Source organism: Centroberyx affinis, unplaced genomic scaffold, assembly GCF_046629955.1.
Source record: "Centroberyx affinis isolate AG114_WGS23_722 - 3 ecotype Tasmania unplaced genomic scaffold, CSIRO-AGI_Caff_v1 ptg009157l_1, whole genome shotgun sequence".
NCBI classification, from domain to species: domain Eukaryota; kingdom Metazoa; phylum Chordata; class Actinopteri; order Beryciformes; family Berycidae; genus Centroberyx; species Centroberyx affinis.
In genome coordinates this window covers 11,137-36,730 of record NW_027284438.1, presented here as the reverse complement: position 1 = coordinate 36,730, position 25,594 = coordinate 11,137, and the positions used below count along the sequence as shown (strand labels likewise).

Sequence of the window (25,594 nt, the reverse complement as noted above, 5' to 3'; positions counted from 1 at the left end):
TCCTTTGCTGCTTTTTATTAATGTCACATGTTTTTTTGTTTTATTTATCTTTTTGCACACCCGGGTAATAACGTTTGTGACATTTGTTTCTTGAGGGACCAATGGATGAACTGGGAGTCCTTGAAATCATATTACACGACAGTAAAGGCCATTAAAAAAAAAAAAAAAATCTGGAAGAAAGAGAATCTTTATTAAAAATGCGTCAACTTAGTCCATGATTTTGTTCTAACATATGCTGGTTGGATGTGCTTAATTCTGCTTTAACGCATCTTTGTAAATATCTGTAATTATTAAAAATGATACTGGTTTTCCGTGAACAGAGTCCCTCCTTTTTGCAGACTACAGCGGAAAAATCTCTGCAGATGCTAAATACCCGTCTGTGTTTCACGCCTGGGAATTGGCTTTGCAACAGACTAGGAGATGTGGGTCCTTAGATCTCTGATCGTTAGTTAATGAGTTAATATTGAGAAATTGCCAAAAAGGTAATTTGTTAATGTTCATGCATCGCCATTTGCTATATATTTATGTGATATGGGGAAAACAACTGAATTATTTACTCTAAATTGATGTGAAAAATTTGCAAAGCAGTATACGGTGGATGTTATCAGGTCAGACATATTCCAGATTGCATACATTATGGCTAGTGTACATATTTATTTGCAGTTTCTTGTGCAAGATAACCATATATGGTATGCATCCATACCATACCTTCCAACCACATATGGAGGAAATAGATATGACAATGACTGATACATTTTACACTTTTACAGTTAAGACAAATGACGTGCAGGTCTATATTTTTACCTAATGGTGCAATGTCTTTAATGTTTTAACATACTGAAAACTGCAGGAATCCCAACCTAACCTGATCTTAGATGGCTTTGTGAGGAGGGTGTGGTGTGGCTAACACTGGCCCACTTCCATTTTGGTCTCCCACCTCCCAAAAGGACAAAGCAGGGATGGATATTCAATTTCGAGATCCTCTTGACCGGCTGGAATCAAAGGCATCGGTTGAAAATGAAAAGTGGCCAAGTGGAGCGACTGGCTCAAGTAGAGCCGCAACGGAGGCCGCTGAATTCCAATCTCGCTAATAAGAGCACTCGGGGGGGGGGGGGGGAAGAGAGGGCATTTTCATCAAGCTTTTGTAACCGGGGCTTCCGACGTGGCCGTGATGGAAAAATTCCAAGACGCTTCCATGAGTCTGGTGTCCGCTCCAGTTGGGCTGAAAACCAGCATCTAATACAATGAATGTGTGTATCAAATTCCCTGACTTTCTATGTCTGAAATACGCCTCTCAAAATTCCACCCCATGGCCAGTGGGGAAGCCTCTGTAAACCGGTAACGGTGTTACCGGCAAGAGCTGCTCCCTCGGGCGTCACTTTTGGCCATATGTTCGTGGTCGTGTAGGGTGCAGGGCGTCGGCCTTACCCCTACCGGATGGAAGGCGGCCGGCCGTCCCGTCGGCTCACCAGCTCATGTCCACGTTCATCTCCGACAGACACTGGGCCAGGTGACCGTCGCAGTCCATCTGGGTGAACCTGGAGAGGACAGGGACAAGGAGACCCACACACAGTGAACATACCACTCTGTACATGACGCCCATTGACTTGTACTGGGCTTAATATATGCATATGTGATCAAAAACTGGATATCGGCCTGTCAGTGTCGTCCACCTCCGATATGATGGAGGTTCCTCCCTGTCCACAGCTAGTGAATGTTTTTATTATTGTTATTTTTATATCGGATGTCTGATCAGAGAAATCATTCCAGTGTGGCGTGGGAGGATTTTACTCAACAGTTTCAGGGGTCTAAAATAATATCCTCAATATGGATTTTAATGTTTTAGTGGCACACAATTGCCTAAATTTGGTTTCAGAGGCTTTTCCACCCCAGTGTTGGGAAAAGTTCCTTTTGAACTAGTTTTCTTTTATCTGGGCACCGCTGATTTGTTTATTTCAAGGTTCCTACACATTTTCAATTAAAAAAATCCACACTTTTTCCAGACCTTGATTTGTTTGAAGATTTTGTCTGGTGTTCAATATGATTTACGCAGATAGACATCTTGCCCCTGCTAACTAGGTCATATCACTGTATAGATGAGGATTGTTCTTCACAGAGACAAATATCAGAATATGTGAGATGATTGGCAGGGTTCCTACACGGTTTCCATTTTAAAATTCCATATTTTTCCCAGACCCTATGTTCATGACTGGATTTGATTTTGGTGGGTATTTGATATAATGCAGCTGACAGCGGCTGGGTAATAAGAGCGTCCCTCTATCTGAACATTATTCTTCACATCAACAAAAACTGTGGCCTCAAAGTGGCTCTCCAACAACATAAAAGCTAGAATAATGTGTGTATCGGACCTGAACCGCAACATTTTCCATACTTTTCCAGACATTTTTTTCAAATTCCCAAACTTTTCAAGACCTGGAAATGATCAAATTCATTTTTAATACTTTTCCAGACTTCCCAGACCTGCGTAGGAACCCTGTAATTTTATTTAACAGGGGCAATGAACAATTAGCAACCATCCCAGAATTAGCTAGAAACCTAGAAAATTTCATCTGCAGTCCCTGGGAAGGTGACACGAAGGCAAGCATATACAGCATACACAGGTCAAGCGCATTATGCTTGATTTCATGAAGTGGTTAATGCTCACATGATTGGTTTGATTTCAGCCATGATTTTTATTGTCATTTCAAACTGGTGAAAGTTAAACTCTGTCTAATACTGTGGCTAATATTGTGGCTCTAATAGAGAAAGCTGGTCAGCCAAATTCAGTGGACCTGTGTTGCACTACACAGTTGCCTCACAGTTAGTGGAGGCTCTTGTTTGCCTGATGTTGTCTGGACAGTGAAACAAATTCTTTCAGTGGAGGAGGAAAATTATGGATAATTTTGTAAACTAAGCGGCCGTTTGCAAGGTACACAAAATGATCAAAAGGTCAGAACATTGTACTTTCCTACCTACATGACTTTCAGGGTGTTTTTGTACAAACTGTACACAGGCTTAAGGATTTTTTTTCCCCACTTGGAACCAGGTGGTGATACAATATGACAAATGGGGAAGAATCACAGTGTGCATGTACAACTTAACAGCATCTGTTGACAACTGGTTCCTAATAAATGTAACATGTCTGAGGTTTGATATACTTATTACCTTTTTCACTTGCTTTTCAAAAGGTCAGGTGTGAATCAACGATTATCCCAAGATATTTGAAATCTGAAATAATTTGGAGCTTTTCACCATTAACAAAGATTTCAGGCTGATGGACCTCCTTCCTGCTGATTGAAAATACATGCAAACGGTCTTGCTAATATTCAAAGTGAGACAAGATTGTGTGAAATAGTTATGTTGGACATGGCTGCTGTTAACTTATGTGCTACCTGTTGTCTTGTTTTGGCATGCACATATATGACTATCATCTGCGTACATCTGGGTCATCATATTGGGACATACAGTAGGTTACAGTAGGCTAAAGAGGAGAGGCCCCAGCATAGATCCCTGAGGGACGCCGGTAGAGAAGTCAGGTGATGAAGAGAGCCTTGTTCCAACCTGTGTGCATTGCTATCTCATTGTTAAGTATGACTCCAAGTTAAATTACATTGTGATTTACAGTGTCACATGCCTTACATAGGTCTAAGAACACTGCTCCTACAACACCACCTCTGTCCTGCTTGGATTTACTTTGCTTAAAGAGATAGCAATTAGCAATCTCAGTTGAGTGGTGTTTTCTGATCCCAAATTGCATTCGGTGAAGTGAGAAATTTCCAGTGTTCAGAAAATTCGCAAGTTGCTCTGTTATCACTTTTCCTGATATACAATAAACTGGTAAGATCACAGAGGTAGCTTTAACTGATCATGCCTGGACTCAAACAACAGATAGCGCTCATAACACATTGCCAAGTGTCTTCAATTCAGAAATAGCATATCTTACAGTCAATAATGTTCTTACCCTTTTCTTCGGTCATTTCAAAGTAATGTGAATATTTCCTGAGGTTTCACCGTGCACCAATAGTCTGCTTTTAATAACGCTGTGTAGCACAATCCTTTCTTTTTAATTTGCACTAACTAAAAATGTAACCATTTGAAAGGGATAAAAGTAACAAAATGCAAGTTTGAGAAAGTAACTAAAAACCAATTAAATAAATTGAAAAACTAAGGCTTCAACTTACTCGTTACCACAAAAAAGTAATCAGAGTACTTTAAACGTGTTACCCCCAACACTGTGCCACCTCCATTCATTTTCTATGAGACGGGAGCAGTTTGCAGTGCAGTGCATGCTGGGAGAGCTCGCGGGGCAAACCAAGCACACAAGATAGGGAAAGGTGTGGGACAAAAGTTGAGCACAAGTCAACTTTATGTAAATGAGCGTAGCGTTCGCTAGGCGAGAACCAATCCATTTGGCCAATGAAGACGACGTTGACCGGCCTCTACTACATTATCAGAGAGTATCGTTAACTGTCCAAGCGTGTTTTTTGAGGACAAACTGATTATAGCGGTGTCAGGATTTCCCAAATTGTATCATCTCTCCCTACCTACAGGGACACTGATAGGAGAAATGCTGCCTGGAGGAAGGAGGCAGATATTGTCGGTGGCCCAGCAATCATTAGCGATAGTTTTTCCTCAATTTGGTTTGGTTGAAACTTATTTCTCCAACTCCATATCCTGGTTATTAAAACTTTTCACAGCCGTCTGAACTCTTTTAATGTCAAAATATTTGGGTCGGACAAAGTCGATTGGCTCCCACTTTCTACCACTAGTCGACACGGCCAGATGTGACCACGGCTCTACATAAATGAATGGCCTACAGTGGCACAGAGCCCCAAGAGTCCTGCTTAAGGGAAATACAGTGTGCAGTCAGACACCAGGTAGAAGCCACAAGCATGGACAGGGACCTCTCTGCAGCCTGCACACATTCACATACTGTACCAGCAAGTGGCTCTGTGATTTTCTAAGTCACTGCATGAATTCAATATTTCAATTCTCTCAGTTCCAACAACACTGTGCTACCACAGCACCTTGGTGTCAACAGGTGAAGTCAACGTAATTTCATCATGCATACACCCCCTGAGCACTAGCTCTCCACTAACAAGTCAGCCCCATATAGCGGTAAACCAATACATCGGTCTAACCCTAGCACTCATCAAAACTTTAACATATCACATTTTCTGAAAGGGTGTCTCAATATTATAAGTGCCTAAGCTTTATCCCTGAGACTGTCTGACAGGCTGGTGGGGAGGATTACTATTTTTTTTTCTTCCTAGACATTGACAGTCTGGTGGCACAGACGTGCTGCCTCCCCCCCTCCCCCCCTGCTGAAGCCTTTTCTCTTTTGGGTCTCATGTATTTTTTTTTTTACCTTGCCCTGGTTTACAAAGAGAGAACTCTCTCTTACAGAGGGCACCCTGGCTGCCTGGTGCCCTCTGTGAGACAGAGGAAAAGGAAGACACACAGAAATTCAGAGGAAGCACTTCTATTTTCTGAGAATCCCATGATGAAAAGTGCCCCTTTTTTCCCCTAATGCCACTGTCTAACTAACAGAGTTTCACTGCAAAGTCATGTTAATATTTGAAGAGCTTGGGTTACAAAAAAAAAAAAGATATCCGCCACCTTGCAAAACAATGGCTGGCATGCAGTGTTGGGTGCGTTTTAATAATTTCTTGTTACTCGAGTTACTTTACTCAGCGGCGTGTACAGACTCTGAAAGGGGCAGGGGCGAAATTCTCTAAAAAGGGCAGCTTTCTGGACTGTCCTGTGGCATCTTGGGTTCAAATTCGGCTTGGAGCTTTTGTTGCTTGTTACATCCCCTCTCTCCCATCTTTTCCATCTCTTTTCACTGTCTAATAAAGCAGAAATGCTATAGAAATAATCTTTGAAAGGGCACTTCCCCAGAAATACTAGCGGCGTCAGGGGGCGTGCTTCCTCAGGGACGTGTTTTTTGAAATTCTGCTCTTAAAAACTCATTTCTGGTGACTTTTGCATTTTCACCCTTTCGAGAAAATGCAATGTAAGTGCATTTCTGACCTCTCACTGAGATTAATATTAGGGTTGAACAATTATTGAAATTTTTTTTCGAAATATGGCCTATAAGGCGAAATGTGTGTCAAAATAGCATTTTAAATGAAATATTGTGGTGCTGCAGAGATGTCCTGGCCTACACATCATATTCTACAGACTTAAGAAAACATCTTTGTTTGGTACAGATACCCGCAAAAATCACACCATAATCATTTTAATACGTTTTTCAATGAAAATGAGAATAATGATGTAAAAATCATAAAATTATCATTCCCTCTAATCATATCAGTCAAAATAATCGCAATTAGATATTTTTTCAAAATCGTTCAGCCCTAATTAATATGTAATCCAATGTAAAGATTACAGGTATACAATTAAATGCAATATGGAATTGAACAGCTTTGAAATATCAAACAGGTCCATACCAAAATTTCCATACAAGATAAGAAAGCACTAAGGCATGTTTGCCAGGTTTGAATCACATTAATGGAAATATAGTGGTATAAATGCCCTTCAGACTGGTTATATGGCCCTTTTATCTTATAACTCCTCAGTGTAAGCCAATGCCCCTTTAGAAACTATGTCTCAATGTTTCAATCTGAAAAAGGCCCCCAAGGTAAAACAGCAGTGGCAAGGGACTTCAACACAGAGAAAGTTAACTATTCTACCATTTCTCATCAAAGTAGTGGGAATACTTCCACCTGGAGAAACTAAAGTTTGTTTACTGCCATTTCTTATCTAAACTAGCTCAGTGTGAGAGGATGACGGCTGATTATGAAGAAAATGAACCAGAGGATTGAGGTGGGATATGACAACAGTTTTTAGATAAATCGACTTCAGTCTGATATTTTGATTGTCTTAATTTGTAACTGTAATATTATTATTGAAACTGAAATATCATTGCACTGCTCGTCTCTGTGAAAACAAATAACACACCTGTGCGTTACAACCCAACACTGCTAGTATCAAAGTCAAACTTCTTCCAAAATTGCAATACTAAAAAAAAAAGCATTCGTAAGGATGGAATGTGCAATTCTAGGTTTTTATTAAAAAGGTATATGCAGAATTGCATGCATGTGTTGTGTGTGCACATATGGGAGAAACACAAGGGGAGGGAGACAGAGGGAGGAAAAAGCTTTCTCCCTCTTCCTCCTCTCTCTCTCTCTCTCTCTCTCTCTCTCCATCCAGACAGAAGTAACCATTGTTTCTGGTGGCGACCCGGAGAGGGAGTACAGCGAGGTTGTGTAGCCAGGGCCAAGGTACACAGTGCCTGGCTAAATAGCAGTCGGGCCGGGCCAGGATCGGACCGGCGGCGGCACAAAGGCCGGCCTGTTCGGGCCGAGCGAGGCCGAGGCCTGCGGCTTCACCTCGTCCCCACGCCTGACCACTCCACATCGCGGCAAATTGACTTTTTGACCCATCTGGATGAATAATTTACTGTTTCTGCTGCTCTGGAGACTGACTTTCTCCTCGCTCTCCCCTCTTGCTTGTTTATGTGAAGTAGCAGCATGGGGCAATATGCGATTGAGAATTTGCAAACTTTGCATGTGGGAGCTCGCTGGCTCTAGTGTTGTCACAACACCACGATCATTTTGACTTCAATACTAAATTCTAATCTAAAAATCTGATGCTGCTATGATACCATGGCAAACAAGAAAAAACATCAAGCAAAGTTACCACACTGACTTTGTAGCAACTTTTTCACAGGGGTTTGGGTGTCTGTTAGATGTTCGTCTTTGTCGGTTCTGTCTAGGGCTGCAACTAACGATTAATTTCATTGTCGATTAATCTGTCGATTATTTCCTCAATTAATATATTAGTTGTTTGGTCTATAAAAAGTCAGAAAATTGTGAAAAATGTGGATCAGTGTTTCCCAAAGCCCAAGATGACGTCCTCAAATGTCTCGTTTTGTCCACAACCCAAAGATATTCAGTTTACTGTCATAGAGGAGGAAAGAAACCAGAAAATATTCACATTTAAGAAGCTGGAATCAGAGAAATTTGACTTTATTTTTCTTAAAAAATTACTCAAACTGATTAATCGATTATCAAAATAGTTGGCGATAAATGTAATAATTGACAACTAATCGATTAATCGATTAATCGTTGCAGCTCTAGTTCTGTCAACAACATAGTTCCATATTTGGCTCCCAGCACCACTCTGTCAACCAGTTTAGGTGGACTGGGATCTAGTTCAAGACATGGTGGACTGTTTGACACTGCTGCCATGTTTTCAACTGTTTGACTCAACTGCTGCAGCCCACTGCCAAGAGCCAGACTGAAGCTCCAGACTCTGTCTTTACCGATTCTTTTTCCTTTCCTTTAAAGGCAAAATGAGGCAAAATAATTCTCCATATCATAATGTACGTGTATTTTTATATGAAAATACCCGTACTTCTACCCTGTTTCCTTTTCCTAAGACACCATGGTTGCGTCCTGGTGGCTGGAATATCTATTCAGTTTTGAGGAATCCAGAATGTGACGTCTCAAGATTGTGCTCAAAGCATTTCACAGTGGATTGCTTCTCCAGCTACACTGAGGATGCCACGGGCTTCGCTGTCTTTCTCTCTCCATGCAGCCCCTCCCTGCATTATGTCCCACCCCCCGACATCCTGTTTCAAGCAGAAATACCTCGAATTATGAGTGAAACGGAAATTGAGCTTGCAGAGCGCTTTGATTTTGTGATATTCAATATCGAATTCAGTCTTGCACAACGGAATAGGAATAGTATTGAAATGTTGGTTATTGTGACAACGCTAGCTCACCCTCTGCAAAGATGTAATGTTTAAAGTCAGAAGTAGTTTGGACGTCAGCAGCCTGAACGGACTCAAGATGTCACTGCAACTACTTTGCGTTTGCTTTCATCTCGAGTGCGGACGCAACCCGCTCAAACCCTTGGGAGGAAACCGCGTAGCGAGAGGCAGACGGGTCAAAGACGGGAAATCACAAACAAAACAGATACGTGAAACAGAATGTCTCAGAGTCGGGGGAAGAAAGGAGCCCGTCAGAACCTGTTTGCAAATGCAAATGTATTGCAGCAACAATCTTGAGGCTGGATGCAAAGTTAGATAAACCAAGAACCTCCCTGATATTTCAAAGTATCTGAGCTACGAGTAAACCTCAGGGGTTAGGGGATCCCCCTTCACCGACCACATACAGACCTACTGGAGCGGTAGAAGAAACAAAAAGGGAGAAATGGAAAAAAAAAAAACATTGAGCGACAGAGAGAGAGAGCGAATGAATGGAATATCAAGTCCTGTAGTTCGACCAAATTCCCCTCTGGTTACCTTCAAGTCAGTGTGAGAACAAGCACCAAAAAAAAAGGGGGTGGGGGAAACATGGAGGATGTGGAAATGTGGATATTGCCGGAATTGAGAGGCACAAACTGCAATCGAAAAATGAGCCAGATGACCGTGATCCAGCTGCACCCAAAAGTACTCAATTTCTCAACGTGTAGAGAAACGCAAGAAAATGGGAAATTGTGACAGAAACGAGAAATGGCAGGCGAAGAGGGGAAGAGGTGATATGTTAGTTAGGCCTTATTAAAAAGAGAAGAGGTGAGGTGCAGCCCTTACCCAGCAGGGAACACCAGCAGACACATAGGGCAGCTCCTCAGCCCTCCTCCTCCTCCATCACTTCTGCACACCTCCTCCTCCTCCTCTTTGTCCTCCGCCTCAGCCCTCTGCTCGTTTCCACCCCGCTTCTGCAGAAAGAGAGGCTGCCCTTTGATCGGTCTGCTCCCGTTCCTCTCCTCCTCTCTCCTCCTCTTCTCGCCCCCCCTCCCAGCGCTCCCGGGTCCCGGGGGTGCCGCCGCCGCCGCCGCCGCCGCAGCGGGCCGGTTCTCCGGGAGGATCGGCGGGCGGCTTTCGGCGAGGGCTCGGACCGGCGGACTTTGGGCGTTCGGTGTCGGTCCGGTCTGCGCTGGGAGTTCCTGATGGGAGGAGTTGAGAGGGAGAGGGTCTGGGCTGGGTGGAGGTCTTAGAGCAAGTGGTTCAGGGAAGGGAGCGACGTCTTCGCTGAGGTTGCACCACTGCTGTTCGCCTAGCTTATGTGTTGTGGGTCTCTGAAATGACATGGAAAAAGTAAAACAGGATATCTGCAGGTATCAGAAAAAACAAATGGAAGGCTTTTTAAGAACTTTGTAACGCTACCTGGAATTGAAATTAAGACCCATTTGAGAACCAAAATAAAGGAACACATCTGGGGAAAAAAACAGCCTATTTCCTATTGATCAAAGTTCAGAAGGTATAAATGGAAAATAGAAAAAAAGATTAGAAGATAAGAAAGATTAGAAGACAAGAAAAATTCTTAAAAGGACATGAAGACCAATTGCGTTTAGTAAAGCAGATATGATGGATGTTGTACTAACCCTAAAAGTACACCGTGAAAAAAATAAGACTAACTACTACTATAACTGGATTTAAGACACTGGATTTCTTTTTTAGGCTTTAAATTCAGATAATTCATTTTTAGACATTTTCATACTTTTTGAGGCCCCACAGATAGCCTGTAAAAGAAAAGGTGTTCGGACAATAGAGAAGAGAAAGACAAGTTGGTAAGAATGAAGAATATGGATTAGACTTTATATTTGGATTGTGTATATCTACAAGTTCTCCAACAAGACTGGAATAAAGGTCAAGTTCAAGCTGAAATTGTATTCTGGTAAATTTGGGTGAAATTATTCACCCAAAATATTGTATGCTAGCTAATGCCCTGCTAAGGAAAAAAAGATTGGGAATCGAATGATTCTAAACAGTGTGTGTTAGGCTTGGGCGATATCCAAAATGTAATATTGCGATGCTGTCCCGCAAAAATACTCGTTACTGCGGAAAATATTGTGATATTTGCGAAATATTTGCGGTTCCATTGACCATGGATTACAGGAATTTCAGGAAGAACAGAGGGTCTTATAGTTGATATGGCATATTTTGTCTCATATTTTGTCATTTTATTTCATATGTACCACAGTAGAAACACACTGAATACATAATCATGAGTTTTTTATAAATATGAAGGAACATAATGATGGGAAAGTGGGACTTCTCTCTGATACCCAAATTGCTGAGATATGGAGTTTTGAGGGTCCAGAGCATGGAAGCTTTATCAACACCTGATGGCAAAAGTGATGTATTATATTAGTTTATATTATATTGTTTGGCATTCTATGTAAATAATCAGTATATTTCTATTGTTACCCTTTGATTTCCTTTTAGTTTCCATGCATACGCAACACCTTTTGGCTAATAAATGAATTAAACCAATCAATTGCATGATACACATTTTCTTCTCTTCTTTGTGCCGCTGGATTTCTACTATAAAACAACAGCCACCAATTACTACTGTTGTTACTGGGTCATCATTTCCAAATCATATTTACAACTTCCAAACTGAGAAGCAGGAGCTTATGAGGAGACATTGAAGGCAGCATCAGCATCCAACCCGCAATTTTCCTTTGAATATAAAGTGCCACAGGACAAAAAAAGTTGTGTTTTTGGATTTAATGGCAAGCATTTATAATGGAAAATAAGCAGTAAGGGGAAAATGCAATCGAAGCTCTTGGATCATCAAATTTGCTAGGGAGAGGTAGGGAGAGATAATGAGAGTATCAGTTCAGGCAATATCCTCATGACTTCTGAAAGAATAAGCTTGAAGCAAGTAAGTACTTTGTGGTGGGATGTTCAAAAAAAGAGAAAGTAAAGAGAGAGAATCACTGGATCTGTGTGTGTGTCTCGATTGATGCGAGTCTCTCTGATGTGAGTCTTTCTTTCTGAGTTTCATCATATGCACTACAGCAGTGATTCTCAACCTTTTTCATATCAAGGACCCCTAATTTAGCCCACATCAGAGCCACATACCCCCCATTTGATGAGATTTTGTCTCTCTGACCCAAATCTGAGAATATTTTTATTGTTACGTATAATTTTGTCCAGAATTCCATGACTGTCTGTATTGTAGGTAGAGAGATAACAGAGAAACTATGATCAAAACAGTCATTCCTCTATATTCTCTAATTGTGTTCACTTCTTTTAAATGAAATAATGCTGAAGTTCAACAATTCATCAGTTTGCTGGGGACCCCCTGGAACCCCCTCAAGGACCGCTTGGTGGTCCCCGGACCCCACGTTGAGAACCACCGCACTACAGGATCCAGCGCTGTAACAACAGACCTGCACTCGATGGTAACTTACCACTGTAGATGGATTTGGAAGATCAGGAACAGGGTCCCACTGCTGGGTGTCCAGGTGTGGCAGAGCAGACCTCAGTGTCAGGACCCACAGGCTTTCCAATGCAGGCAGCTCCTCTCTGTTCCACCATGCTACTGTAGGAACCAGTGACCTGCAAACCATAGCAAAATACACTGTCTGTGCGTATGTGATATTGCATAGTCTATTATTAGACTATGTATGATATTACATGATTCTGTTTCCTTCTCTGTTGGAACTCCTATTAAAATTTAACTAATCTAATTCAAATATTAACAATGAAAATGACATAATATTGACACATGAAAGCAGGGTGCAATGAACAGGATGAAGATTCTATCTGTTTCCGTAATAAATTTTCTTTCTTTTTCAATACATCTCTTCAGCTACATGTCGAGAAACAGAACATAGAATAAGTTATGTGGTAATAACGAGACAAGATGTCATTATAAAGTGAAGATATCTTGTTTTAGCGAGAAAAGGATCCCGTTATAACAAGAAAGGTTTCTCATTATAATGTATGGAAGCCCATTTCCGCCAGTGTGATGAAAAAAACGGTCCTGTAAGTCATTATAATGAGTTAGTATCTCAAAATAATGAGTTAGTATCTCAAAATAATGAGTTAGTATCTCAAAATAATGACTTCATATCTCAAAATAATGAGTTAGTATCTCAAAATAATGACTTAATATCTCAAAATAATGAGTTAGTATCTCAAAATAATGAGTTAGTATCTCAAAATAATGAGAAACTTTCTCAAAATAATGACTTAGTAAAGTTTCTCATTATTTTGCGATACTAAGTCATTATTTTGAGAAAGTTTCTCATTGTAATGACTTTTTCATCACACTGGCGGAAATGGGCTTCCATAAATAATGAGATACTGAGCCATTTTTTTTTTCCTTCATATTTCAGTATCTAACCCACACACTCCACTTACCCCGTTCTCCCTCTCCCTCTGTCATGGCACCTACTTCAATTCGAAAATCTGTCAGTTTAATATATTGTCTTGCTTATTGGCAAACTTGCACACTTCATACACATTGTCCGAAACAGTAGGATATACTCTTCAATTCGGCATGCGCACAAATCCAAAAAGCAGCTCTTATTTCAACAAAATCTCAAGTTTTAGAATCGGCTCGCCTGCCATTCCCACCATGTCCTTCCTCGGAAATACACCGCGGAGGGCGGTAGCGAACAACGTGAACCAATTCTAAAAGTTGATATTTTATTCAAACAGATGTGTCTTGGTGGATCAACTTGTATGCCGAATTTTCCACTGGCACCTAATGATTCGTAAAATGTCTTCAATCATGTTCTACCACACGTGCACCTTTGCTGATAATTAAGACAACCGTAAACTGCCAGATTTTTAAAGGCGCTACGTTCTCGTTTCGTTTGGCGTCACGTTCTCTCCATGTAAGGGCTATATGTACGTAATATAAGTCACTAGAACGGGACTTTACCACTAATACTGATATATGAAAAATGTATAATCTGTGTTTGGACCAGTTTGGACGAGAAGTCTCCATTAATAAAGTGAAAACTAATACGGTAACCAAAACAAAACCCACCCCTCTGCCGCTGCTGTAATGTCACCGGAGCTTAACGTTATACGACTCTGCTGCAACGTTTTCCTGGAAGATATTTCCACTTGGTGCTCTTCGACAACGGACTTCTTTCTTTTAAGTTTTGACTTGAAATAGTTTTCAGCCATATCGTTTAATTTCAGGAAAAACAGTCTTGGAAAACTTCGAAGTTTCGCGGCACAGCGAGTGACGCACGGACACTTCCTGGTTTGCGTCACGATATTATGGAATCACATCCAATCAGAAACTGGCTCGTTCGTGCAAAAAAAAAAAAAAGAAAAAAACTGAACAAATCATGCGACACGGAAACAAACTTTGCAGTCTTGTTTAGATTTTATAAACAAAGGAATCCGATCTTTACAGTTATTTTAAACCTCTTTCGTCCGACTTCTCAAGAATTCCTGATGTAGAGGGCAGAACCGGCCGTAATTAGAAATCCTTTAATAAACAGGCTACAAAAAGAATCAATAAATGTGTGAAATAATGTCCAGAGAAATTTGTCATTAAAGACATGAAAAAATAAAAGTGATCAGAATTCAATAAATAAGTGAGAAAAACAATGCAGAATCAAAAAAAAAAAACTTATTTGTTCATTTCCCTATTTATTTGTTTATTTCAGTTGGCTCTTCATGTATTTATGTCTCTATCTCCCGCTCCTGAATCTCTTACATTTGTGGATATCACAGCATTCATCATCACAGCAGTTGGCCTGGCCAGTCTTTTGGCACTGGCCGACTAATAGGCCTAGTCTAATTCTTCTTGGCAGCGGCCACCTTGTAGCCTGATTGTGAAGTTATGTCGACAATGTGGTGGGATTTTGAAGTTTGTTACAAAGTTGTTTCGTTGTCGGCCAAGATAAGGCAAATCCAATCGAGCGCTGCACCATAACGAGGAGCGACCAATAGAGTGTTAAACACCACCGACACACTGATACAGCCTTAAAGTAGGGAGAAATACAGAAATAAACTGGGAAATACAGTATGTAGATGACCATATAGATATTTGTTCTATAATGCATTGTCTTACTCATTTATTCATTCATTTATGCTTACTGTTATGTATTTCTATGCATTTTTTTTTACATTTATATCTTTTTGTATTTATTCATATATTTATTTATTTATTTATTTATGCATATTGCTGTTGTCATGTGAAAACCTTGTAACTCCAATTTTGATGATTTTCATGTTTTCACTACAGTTGAAGGATTTCATGCTACTCTATGGGTTGAGAACATTTTCTGATCTCTTAGGCTTATGAAAACCTTTCAAAACCCCAAAGTAAACTCTATCATACATGGTATTCAAGCTAAAATCGAAGCTGTTTATCTCAGTTCCTGAAAAGTTGACAATTTGGAGATACAAGGTTTTTATTTATGACTTTATCTCTTATTCTTATTCACAAATAAAAAAGAACTACACATTCCCCCTTGTGTAGTTTTGAATACCATGATGGCAAGGCCACTGCTTTTGACACAAGGATCAAATGCAATTCATACAGTTGATATTTGACCATGGACTGATGGTCTTTTTCTATTACTGAGAATATTTTGTGGCCATTTCCTTCTGATTCATCGCTGCCACAGGCTTTCAGTGTATCTAAAAACCACCAGAAATACCAGAAAACGTCGACAACCCTGTTACATCCAGTGAAGACCCTGCCTGACTTGAAAGTCTTTTCTGGACAGTTGCTCCCTTAGCTAACACCTCTCCTCCTCTTTAATGATGGGGAACCTTTAAAGGAATAGTTCACCCCAAAAATGAAAATTCTGTCATCATCTAGTTCCAAAACAACCAATCACACTGTGAATAGAAAGACCTATACACCATTATTTGTTGCAAATCAATCAGCTGTAGTTCAGATTTGCACTAAATGATGGTGTAAATATACTGTAGGTCTTTTTGGAACTCTGAAGAACTGGTCCCCACTGACTTCAGTTGTTTTGGAGAAGGCTGCTATGGAGTTGTGCTGGCAGCCTCCCTGTGTGTTATATGGACAAACTTCACCTGTGTTTCAACTGGCATGAGGGTGGAGGAGATGAGGACAGAATTTTCATTTTTGGGGTGAACTATTCCTTTAATGGTCCATGTTTCAAGGGCGTCACAGCAGCCTTATCTTCAACTCTCCCTTTTAATCAACAAACATGTCTCTAGTCTTTCACCAAGTTCTCCCTTTTGTTCAGTGCGCACCACATTTTTTTTTTTTTTTTTTTTTTTTTTGAAGGTTACATCATACAAGAACGCTAACTGTAACGATAATACTTTATTCCCTCCGCTAGGACACACAATAAGTGGAAAGTTGAAGTCATCGTAATGGTGGGACTTTCTAAGCCTTTTTAAGCTTTTGGCCAGAGGAGAGGGGGACCAACAGAGAGCGGCTACAATTATGCAATGGAAAAAAGACAAGGGGAAAACTGGACCGAGCGGAAGGAAAAGAAAAGAAAGGAAAGAGAGGGGAGCGGGATTAAAAAAAAAAAAAAAAAAAAAAAATGAAAAACAGCACTATGGGAAAACCTGCCACTTTGAAATAAGGTGAAGCCAATTTTTGGGGGAAACGGTGCCCCATAAGATGACTATTCCAGAAGGACTGCTGCTGGATTGCTGACATGAGTAATTTTTTTTTTTAATTTTTTTATTTTTTTTATTTTTTTACCTCTACCACAGAAGGGCAGAAACACAAAAGCGGAGCAGTGGGCCAGGGCTGCGGCTAGGTAATGCTACTCTGGGAAAAAGCGACCCGGCGCCTGGAAAGAAGCGTTATGTCATCGATCCCATGTGATCCCGTGTTGTGCGCCGCTGCCATGGCGACCGGGACGACGATGATGAGGAGGATAAAAGTGAAGTAACAGCTGGCTTAGAGCGTTTCAGTTAAAGGAATACGCCGTGTTTTTTTGTTTTTTTTTGGAAGAGTGTCCCACGGGTCAACTTGCCTGTGAAGTGATGAAAACATAAACAGCAGAATCATCCCATGTGTTCCGGGGTAGACCGTTGTGCTCCGGGGGCCGCATGCTAACACTTTAGCATACACTGTGTCGAGTGATAGTAGGCCATTAGCATTATCTCAATGGAAGAAGACTGATCTTTTTTAATAAGAAGTTGTTGGTGGTTTGTGTTATATGGCCTGTAGATTTATATATCTTTAAAATGAAATATAATCAACTCAATGTAACAATAGCCAGGTGTATTTTTGGAACTATTTTAGGGGAGCAATCACATATTCGTCCCCTGCGCAGTGATTTTTACCTGTATGCTGCATTCTATTCAAAGTGGGAAGTTGGAAATTCTGAGTTGGTATTCTGAGCTTGTAATTATATCTAATAAATTTGCCCAATGTTAAAACGCCATTGTAACTTCAGCGAGCTAATTAGCATTCTATGTTAGCAACTGTAAGTGCAACTTCACATTTCAAATTCATATGAACCTTTTACCACAATGCTGAAAATTGTATTTGTGAAAAATTATGTTTTTAGGATTCTATTTTAGGATTATAAACATGCTAAAAGTGATGCTGTGTAGTGTTTACGGTGTGCTGCCATTTCTTACCATTTAGCTTAGAGCTGCTACAAATTCTCATTTCCCACTTTTGAGATAATGCTAGTGGCTACTGTCACTAATAGAAAAATTGCATACCGTTGTGAACTACCAGGGATTACTTTCCCTGTTTCCATAGGAAGGGGACTGTGTAGCCTACAACTAAAAATTACTACATAGTGGATGAATACGTGGTGGTTCACCCAAAATAGTAGCCAGGTTTATTTTTGGAACTATTTTGGGTGAACTACCATGTATTCATGTCATTAACTTAGTATAGATCTATACTAAGTTAATTGCATGTAATTTTTACAGGCCATATAATAAAAACCACTAACACTATACTTTACTATAAGGTCATTCAGTAGTTTACTATCACTCATAGCCTAATCTATGCTAACATGTTAGCATGGAACCTACTATCACTGAACATAGTGTATGCTAAAATGTTAGCATGGAGCCTACTATCACTCAAAATAATGTATGCTAACATGTTAGCATGGAGCCTACTATCACTGAACATAATGTATGCTAAAATGCTAGCATGGAGCCTACTATCACTGAACATAATGTATGCTAAAATGCTAGCATGGAGCCTACTATCACTCAATATAGTGTACGCTAAAGTGTTAGCATAGAGCCTACTATCACTCAATGTAGTGTACGCTAAAGTGTTAGCATAGAGCCTACTATCACTCAACGTAGTGTACGCTAAAGTGTTAGCATGGAGCCTACTATCACTCAACATAGTGTACGCTAAAGTGTTAGCATGGAGCCTACTATCACTCAATATAGTGTACGCTAAAGTGTTAGCATGGAGCCTACTATCACTCAATATAGTGTACGCTAAAGTGTTAGCTGGCCAATGTGCCAATCTCCCAAAAACTTGGTGTATTTCTTATAAGGAAAGGTTTGCAAAATCTATCTTACCCAAAGAGATAAGTGGAGGGGAGAACAGAATATGGTGTGTGTGTGTGTGTGTGTGTGTGTGTGTGTGTGTGTGTGTACATGTACTTTATATTAGTGAGAGAGAAGTACGCTGAAGCGTGAACGAGATGGAAGGGAAACAAACAAAAAAGAACGCGAGTAAACGATGTGGGACAGACAGACGAGCGCATGGAAGGAGAGAGAGAGGGGGGGAGAGGACAAGTGCTGCATCCTGGCAACATTATGAATCATTGAAGAGAAAAAGGGAGAGAGAGAGAGAGAGGGAGAGGGAGAGGGAGACTTGGCACTCCTTCCCCACTGTCTAGCAGTCTTGGCCTTGATAGAATGAGAAGCCTGAAGGAAGCACACAGCTTTGCATCTCACTCGTATCCATTACCATTTAGTATACACACACAGACACACACACACACACACACACACACAATGATACAATATGCCAGTGTAATACTTTAGGCCAACATCCAGCCTGTAGCTGCCAGACCTCAGTGCTGGCTGGTGGTATGGCCTCATGCCAGACTGATAAAGCCCAGCGGAGGCTCTCGTCTCCTTCAGAAAAGGTCACTCGTCTGCCAGCTGAACGGGATGGAGCCCATGCAGCTTCACGGCTCCGGCACTGGGACCAGCACTGACCACATTATGCCACTGTGCCTCGGGTGTGTTTGTGCTCCGTACACTATAGGGCTCGACTGATGTTGGCGTTTTATTAAAAATCGAATCCGGTCCAGTCAGTGTGTCATCAACCTTTACTGCGATGGATATGATGCATTTTGATTGGTTACATAGAATTAATACTACACCGGCTGTCTATGGAAAACCCTGAATTTAAACTGAAAAATGTAACCTGAGACATTTTGATCACATTCCACTCAAATATGATAAATACTTGTAATAGTTATTATCATCCTGGTTTTTAATGGTGAGTTTAAGTGTCCCATTGTCTAAATGAGGCTTTTCCACCCTGACAAGAAACACTGAATAGGCTACTTGCAATTTTTCTGGATTTTTCTTTCTTTTTTTTCTGTTTTTTTGTGCCATTTTTTGGCATGAAAATGATCAAAAGTAATTGGCTATCTGCAGCTTCAACCCAGATTAAAGTTTGTTTTGTTTTCAAAGGCTTTATAATATCCTTGGACCCATATATTGTGCTGATGTTTTATTAAATATTGGATATCGGCCAGTCAGTTTTGTCCAATGCGCATAAGATGGAGGTTCCTCCCTTACCACAGCTACATAAAAACAATCTGTAAAGCCTATTTCCTTACACATTTCATTTTTTCATTTAACTGTTTCTTTTCTTTAAATTAATAAGAGTAATGTATCCCAGAGTTTAGGTTTATGTAACGTTGTTCCAGAGGCTTTTCCAGCCTGACAAGAATACAATTCTGGGGGGAAACTCTGAATATGTAAATGTATGTAAATATGTAAAACATACATATTGGTATCAGTATCGGCCTTCAAGAGCTTATATTGGTCGAACTCTATAACGTGGGTCTTTGTTTGATGTACACACACATTTACACAGACAGGAGTATTGATATGAATGATGCATACCTTTATTCACTCTCATTTTGCTTCATCTGCTGCGCTACAGTGGAGGATCTTCTCAGGTCTTGCAAATCGGTGGTTCTCAACGTGGGGTCCGGGGACCACCAGTGATCCTTGAGGGGGTAAATTAAGTTAAATTTTAGCATTATTTCATTTATTTCAGAAGTTAACACAACTAGAGAAGGTATAAGAATCTATTTTGATCAGAGGATTCATTGTTATCTCTCCACTTACAATACAGATAGTCCTGGAATTCTGGACAAAATCATATCTAACAATGGAAATACTCTCAAATGGGGGTCCGTGGCCCTAATGTGGACTAAATTAGGGGGGTCCTTGATATGAAAAAGGTTGAGAATCACTGTTGTAAATGGAGGGAAGTCTCTCCAGTCTTGCCCCCTGCCATCAGGCTGCAGTTACCTCGGTGTATGGCTAGGGGACGCCACAGGAACAGCAAACAACTGCCTCCTCTGCACTGGTGTTGAACTTGCTCCGGCCACATGACCTCCTCAGAAACATCACCTCTGTGACTGCTGAGATAACTGAGGTTGACTCATTACAGGTTATGGTTATTGCTCACTAATATGTACTTTCGGTACTTCACTCCCTATATGAGGATATAGAGGAGCAAATCTGTACAGGCTTCTTCTCTAGGTAGGCCAGTCTTAGAATGATTCCCTCTGGATACTTCTGCTGCTACATTTTATACTTTGACATCAAGATCAAGTGTCAGGAGTAGAGTGAACTGACCTTTGTCCCATAAAAGAGAGGCCTGTTACTAAGCCCTGAACTAGGGCTGGGCAATATGGTTGAAATCAATATCACGATAATCATAAGGATTTTTCTCGATTTCAATATATATCACGATATGGTTCATGTATGCAAAATCACATTAAACAATCAAATTAATGTTCATCTCATTGAACCGAATGGTAATGTTAGGTGTGATGTCAAACAAAACTGAAATATTCAAATAATATTCCTACCATACCTCATTTAATGAGAGTTATTAAGTAAAATTTGCTTGTCAACATCAATTTAGACAGCAGAAATGTGTCACTATATCAAAATATCTTCATATCATCAAGATATGATTCCACTGAAAGACAATAAACGTTAATATTGAATTATCGCCCAGCCCTACCCTGAACAAAATAACCGTTAAATGTTACAGGACTGAAGAAAATGAAGCATTATGTTATTAATACGCAACTAATATCCAGAGGTAACGGTACATTTAAAGCTTTAAAACTACTTGGAGTAGCCTACAGATGAGGTTGATAACTGCTGCTAATTCTAGCTAGCTGCTAGCTGCTAGCCTCTACCTCACCAGTTTGAAGTATTTAATAAAAACGTGCACAAGTTGGCATTTATGAGACGAAAATAAAGAGAAGCAAAAATGAAAGACTGAGTCAGTATCTTCTTTCATTTTTGTTTCTCTTCTTTTCGTTTAAAATGGCAACAGAGCAGGGATGTAGTGGAGGGTAAACCCACCTAAACTCACTTTTAGCTACCTTTATATTTGTGGAATAGAGTTTACTCGTCTTTTTAGACTGATATAAGGAGCTACATTTGTAGCACACGTCATAGTAAGCAGTGTAAAACAGATGTAAGTTATGCGAGGATAGTTTTTTTTAAAACATGAATTCATGTTGTTCTGAAAATATAACAGATTTTTGCTTGTATAGGTGGTTGTTTGACTGGGTGTCACAGTTTACCCACCTTTATATTTACCTCTGCCACTATTAGTTAATCGTTACGTCGTCGTTTCATTAGCAAAACCAACGTTTCTCAGGTTTGAAGACACAGACTGTGAGACTTGTTTATTTCACACTATTTGCCAAACAATTTTGACCATAGTCAAGCAAAGGGAAACTAAATAAACCGCAGTCAGTCGTTCAATTTGCATTTCCCCTTCCAAAGCTAAATTTGACTTGTCTCGCAAAACTCCACCCATCCTCTTTGGGTTTTTTTTTTTTTTTTTTTTTTACAGCCGTGAACCAAATGATTCACATAAACCCTCTGTCGTTTCATTTTTTTTTCTACTTCTGCTTTTGCTGCATTCAGGTGCCATGGGAAAGATGGTAAATGTGAGCTTCCTAGTAGGAAATACCGTTCACCTCCACTTTCAGCTACTTCGGGTTTGGAAATGGACCGCGATTTCTCAAACTCTTTGAATGCTGACGTCAGCAACAAGAAAAACCTACATATATGCATTTCAAATAAAACCAACAAAATGAATACTTTTAGTCACATATGTCATTTTGTGATGACAAAAGTTAAAATGCCACAGCTACTGGCTGGATTTGTGGTTTGTGGTTGACATTATTATATTTTGTTCACTGTAAAACATGAACTCATATGTGTCACTCGCTAAAGTTCATGCGTGTTAAATGTTTTTAAAAAAAATCAGGAGCAACCAAGTCAGAAACCGTCTGAAAATTGAAGTGAATTGGAGCTATTTTCTAGTAGGAAGCTCGTATCTACCATCTTTCCCATATGCTTTGAACGCAGCACTCGCCTTCTCCTCCTTCTCTCTTCTTTCTTCTTCTTCTCTGCAGGGCAGAGTGTGTGTATGTGTGTGTGTGTGTGTGTGGTGGGGGGGGTGACGGCTTGTTCCTGGAAGAGCCCAGCCTGCCTGCAGAGTCACTCACATTCCTGGCTGGGATTCAATGACTGAGCCAGACACACAAACACTGAGGGAGAGAGAGAGAGAGAGAGAGGGAGGGAGAGAGGGGGGGTGGAGAGAGAGCGAGTGTGTGTGTGTGTGTGTGTGAGAGAGAGAGACACACATACACACACAGAGAGAGAGGGGGGTTGAGAGAGAGAGAGAGAGAGAGATAGACTGAGAGAGAGACCTAGAGCGTGCGCGTGTGAGAGAGAGACATAGAGCTAGACGGGGAGAGAGAGAGAGCAGGCTGGCTCTCAGACTCCTCATCTCCATACCGCCAGAGTGAACTGCGGGGGCAGACGGAGTGGATTGCTGCAGTCCTCGACAGCGAAAAGAGCCTCAAATACGGATTTTTATTGAATTACGCCGACTTCCAGGCCCCGCTTTTGTTTTCGGCTACTTTTTTGTGGGACTTGCAGGCGTTACTTTTCGGTTTTTCTGGAGTTTGGAGACCCGTATTTTTTTTTTTTTTTTTTTTCTTTTTTTTTTTTGTTGAAGCTATGGACAGTCGGCGGTCTGCTGCAGGGAGCGACTGGCCGGTGTTCACCCAGTAGTCCCGAGGAATTAAACAGTAAAGTCGCAGTCTGGGACTTTTTTTTTTTTTCACTGGATGTTTCATGAAGCGCCTCGCAATATCGGTTAATTCTGGGACACCTTGGATTTACCAGGAACGGATAGATACTCTTCATTCCCGGCCGACGACGAGAGGGATTTTCGCTTCCAAAGTTGCAGGAAAAACATGGAGACTGTAAGTCGGCAGAGCTTCCAGCCTCATCCGGGACTGCAACAAACTCTGAAGCAGTTTCACCTCAGCTCTATGAGCTCTCTGGGCGGACCGGCGGCTTTCTCTGCCCGGTGGCAACATGACCTCCTCTTCAAGAAGGACGGCAAGGAGCCCGAACCGGTCCTGCAGCATCTGCCGCCGCCGGTGATGCCGGGCCCGCTGTTCATCCCGTCGGACCGCTCCACCGAGCGGTGCGAGACGGTGCTGGAGAGCGAGACCATCTCGTGCTTCGTGGTCGGCGGCGAGAAGCGGCTGTGCCTGCCGCAGATCCTCAACACGGTGCTGCGGGACTTCTCCCTGCAGCAGATCAACTCGGTGTGCGACGAGCTGCACATCTACTGCTCCCGGTGCACGGCGGACCAGCTGGAGATCCTCAAAGTCATGGGGATCCTGCCCTTCTCGGCGCCGTCCTGCGGCCTCATCACCAAGACGGACGCCGAGCGGCTCTGCAACGCCCTGATCTACGGAGGCGCCTACCCGCCGCGCTGCAAGAAGGAGCTGAGCGGCGGCGGCGGCGGCGGCGCGCTGGAGCTGGAGCTCACCGAGCGGAGCTTCAAAGTCTACCACGAGTGCTTCGGCAAGTGCAAGGGGCTTTTCGTGCCGGAGCTGTACGGCAGCCCCAACGCAGCGTGCATCCAGTGCATGGACTGCAGACTCATGTACCCGACGCACAAGTTCGTGGTGCACAGTCACAAGTCGCTGGAGAACAGGACTTGCCACTGGGGCTTCGACTCGGCCAACTGGAGGGCATACATCCTCCTGGGCCAGGATTACACGGGGAAAGAGGAGAAGGCCCGCCTGGAGCAGCTGCTGGACGAGATCAAGGAGAAATTTGACTTCGCCAACAAGTACAAGAGGAAAGCATCGTCCAGGGTGAGTTCGTCTGGTCAGCTTTTGGATGCTTTTACTTTGATTTCTGATATTTTTTTTTTTTTACCATACCTGTAATGTAAGCATGCATTGGGGCTCGTCTTTGTTTATGCGTTTATGTGCATTTTACTTCATTTTCCACCTTACCCTTATTGCAATCCATCTCATTTTTTTTTTAATTTCTCATGTGTCTTACTTCTATGCAATCCACGCGTTGTACTGTATGTGTGCTGCTCCCGCGTGCTCCCACTCCACTATCTGCCTCCTCCTCCTCACAAAGTTTGCACGGACCTTGTGTTGAAGTTGCCCCGACAGTTGAGTTTTTTTTTTTGTTTTTTTTTTTATCTGAGCACTGATACCCAGCGGTGTTATCACTTGATCCATTTAGTGAGGTGGCTAGTATAGTAGTGCTGCGGAGTACAAGTTACTACTGGAGGAGGGAGGGAGGGGGGTTCTCAAAGTGGGGTCCGGGGGCCCAAATGAGGAATGGCTTAATTTCACTATAGCTCACTACAAACTGGGTTGGAGAATGTTTTCTGAATGTAATCACAGGTGTCACTCTTCAGTTCAATACTAAATCAATCCTCCCATCCCATATGGGTCTCTGGGACTAAATGTTATCAAATGGGGGGGGGCCCTTGCCTAATGTGTGTGTATCTGGGGGTCGGTGAACCCCCCTGCTGCAGAAGACTCACCCAGTATTTGGTCATCATTGCCATATTGTTACTCATTAGGCCCCATCCACCAGTGGCAAACGAAACGCCTCTGGTGGCAATAAAACCATTATTTGCCTGTGAAACACCTCTTAGGACTGGATTTTTTTTTATTGGCCCTCTACTGTAAATACAATCTCATTTACCAACAAATGGCCCCAATAGGAAATGTTAAACAACAAGTTAGGACTGTATAGACGACTCCGCCGTGTCATTTCAGGTGTAAGGGGGGGGGGGAAGGGAAGGGTGTTCCTACCTAACCACCCAACCACACTAAGCACTTCAGGAGACTAGACGCTTTCTCTCTCTCTCAATCCACACTTCTGGTTTCCCATTGGGGGTGGTGGATTGGTGGGGGGTGGGGGGGTCACTCAGTCAGCAGTGTGATTATGGGTAAGATCTGCCATTGTGTTGGTTATGTGCATCTGCTCTGCCTGCGGAGCTCATCGCATCACAGTTTTTGCTAATTTCTCCGGTTTGTATTCCACACATCCTGCAATTCTCTCTCTTTTCTTTTCTCTTTTCTTGACTTCAGAAAGCTTGTTAAAAAGAAAAAGTTTGAATCGGGGGTTTCTGTGTTGTTTCCTGCTGGGAGTTTTTTTTTTTTTTTTTTTTGGCGTCTGGCGATGGGACGATTTCCGACTCCCATGGAGGTGGAGTTTTTATCGGTTTGGCTCGGTGTCTTGCCGCGAACCTTAATGGTAATTGGAGGGGGG

At 41.6% G+C, this 25,594-nt stretch overlaps 2 protein-coding genes across 2 annotated transcripts; one reads left to right on the top strand and one right to left on the bottom strand.

Annotated features, from left to right (window-relative positions):
- Nucleotides 1-1,401: 1,401 nt before the first annotated feature.
- Nucleotides 1,402-13,998, bottom strand: LOC139640354 (uncharacterized). Its single transcript, XM_071514546.1, has 4 exons — nt 13,803-13,998; nt 12,214-12,361; nt 9,602-10,089; nt 1,402-1,538 (listed from the first exon to the last, which is right to left on the bottom strand). The coding sequence occupies exons 1-4, from the start codon at nt 13,943-13,945 to the stop codon at nt 1,466-1,468; spliced, it is 852 nt and encodes a 283-aa protein (XP_071370647.1). The 5' UTR covers nt 13,946-13,998; the 3' UTR covers nt 1,402-1,465.
- Nucleotides 13,999-22,759: 8,761 nt separating this feature from the next.
- Nucleotides 22,760-24,181, top strand: LOC139640355 (ski oncogene-like; the record flags this gene model as incomplete). Its single annotated transcript, XM_071514547.1, has 1 exon — nt 22,760-24,181. A coding segment is annotated over exon 1 (931 nt), but the record flags the coding sequence as incomplete, so codon positions are not given.
- Between the last annotated feature and the right edge of the window lie 1,413 nt (nt 24,182-25,594).

Excerpts from the sequence above, each read along its gene's own strand:
- LOC139640354 (XM_071514546.1), bottom strand. The coding sequence starts at position 13,945 with ATGGCTGAAAACTATTTCAAGTCAAAACTTAAAAGAAAGAAGTCCGTT. Across the intron at positions 10,090-12,213 it reads TTCCAAATCCATCTACAGTG|AGACCCACAACACATAAGCT; the intron begins GTAAGTTACCAT and ends ATGTCATTTCAG. Across the intron at positions 1,539-9,601 it reads CTGCTGGTGTTCCCTGCTGG|GTTCACCCAGATGGACTGCG; the intron begins GTAAGGGCTGCA and ends TGTCCTCTCCAG.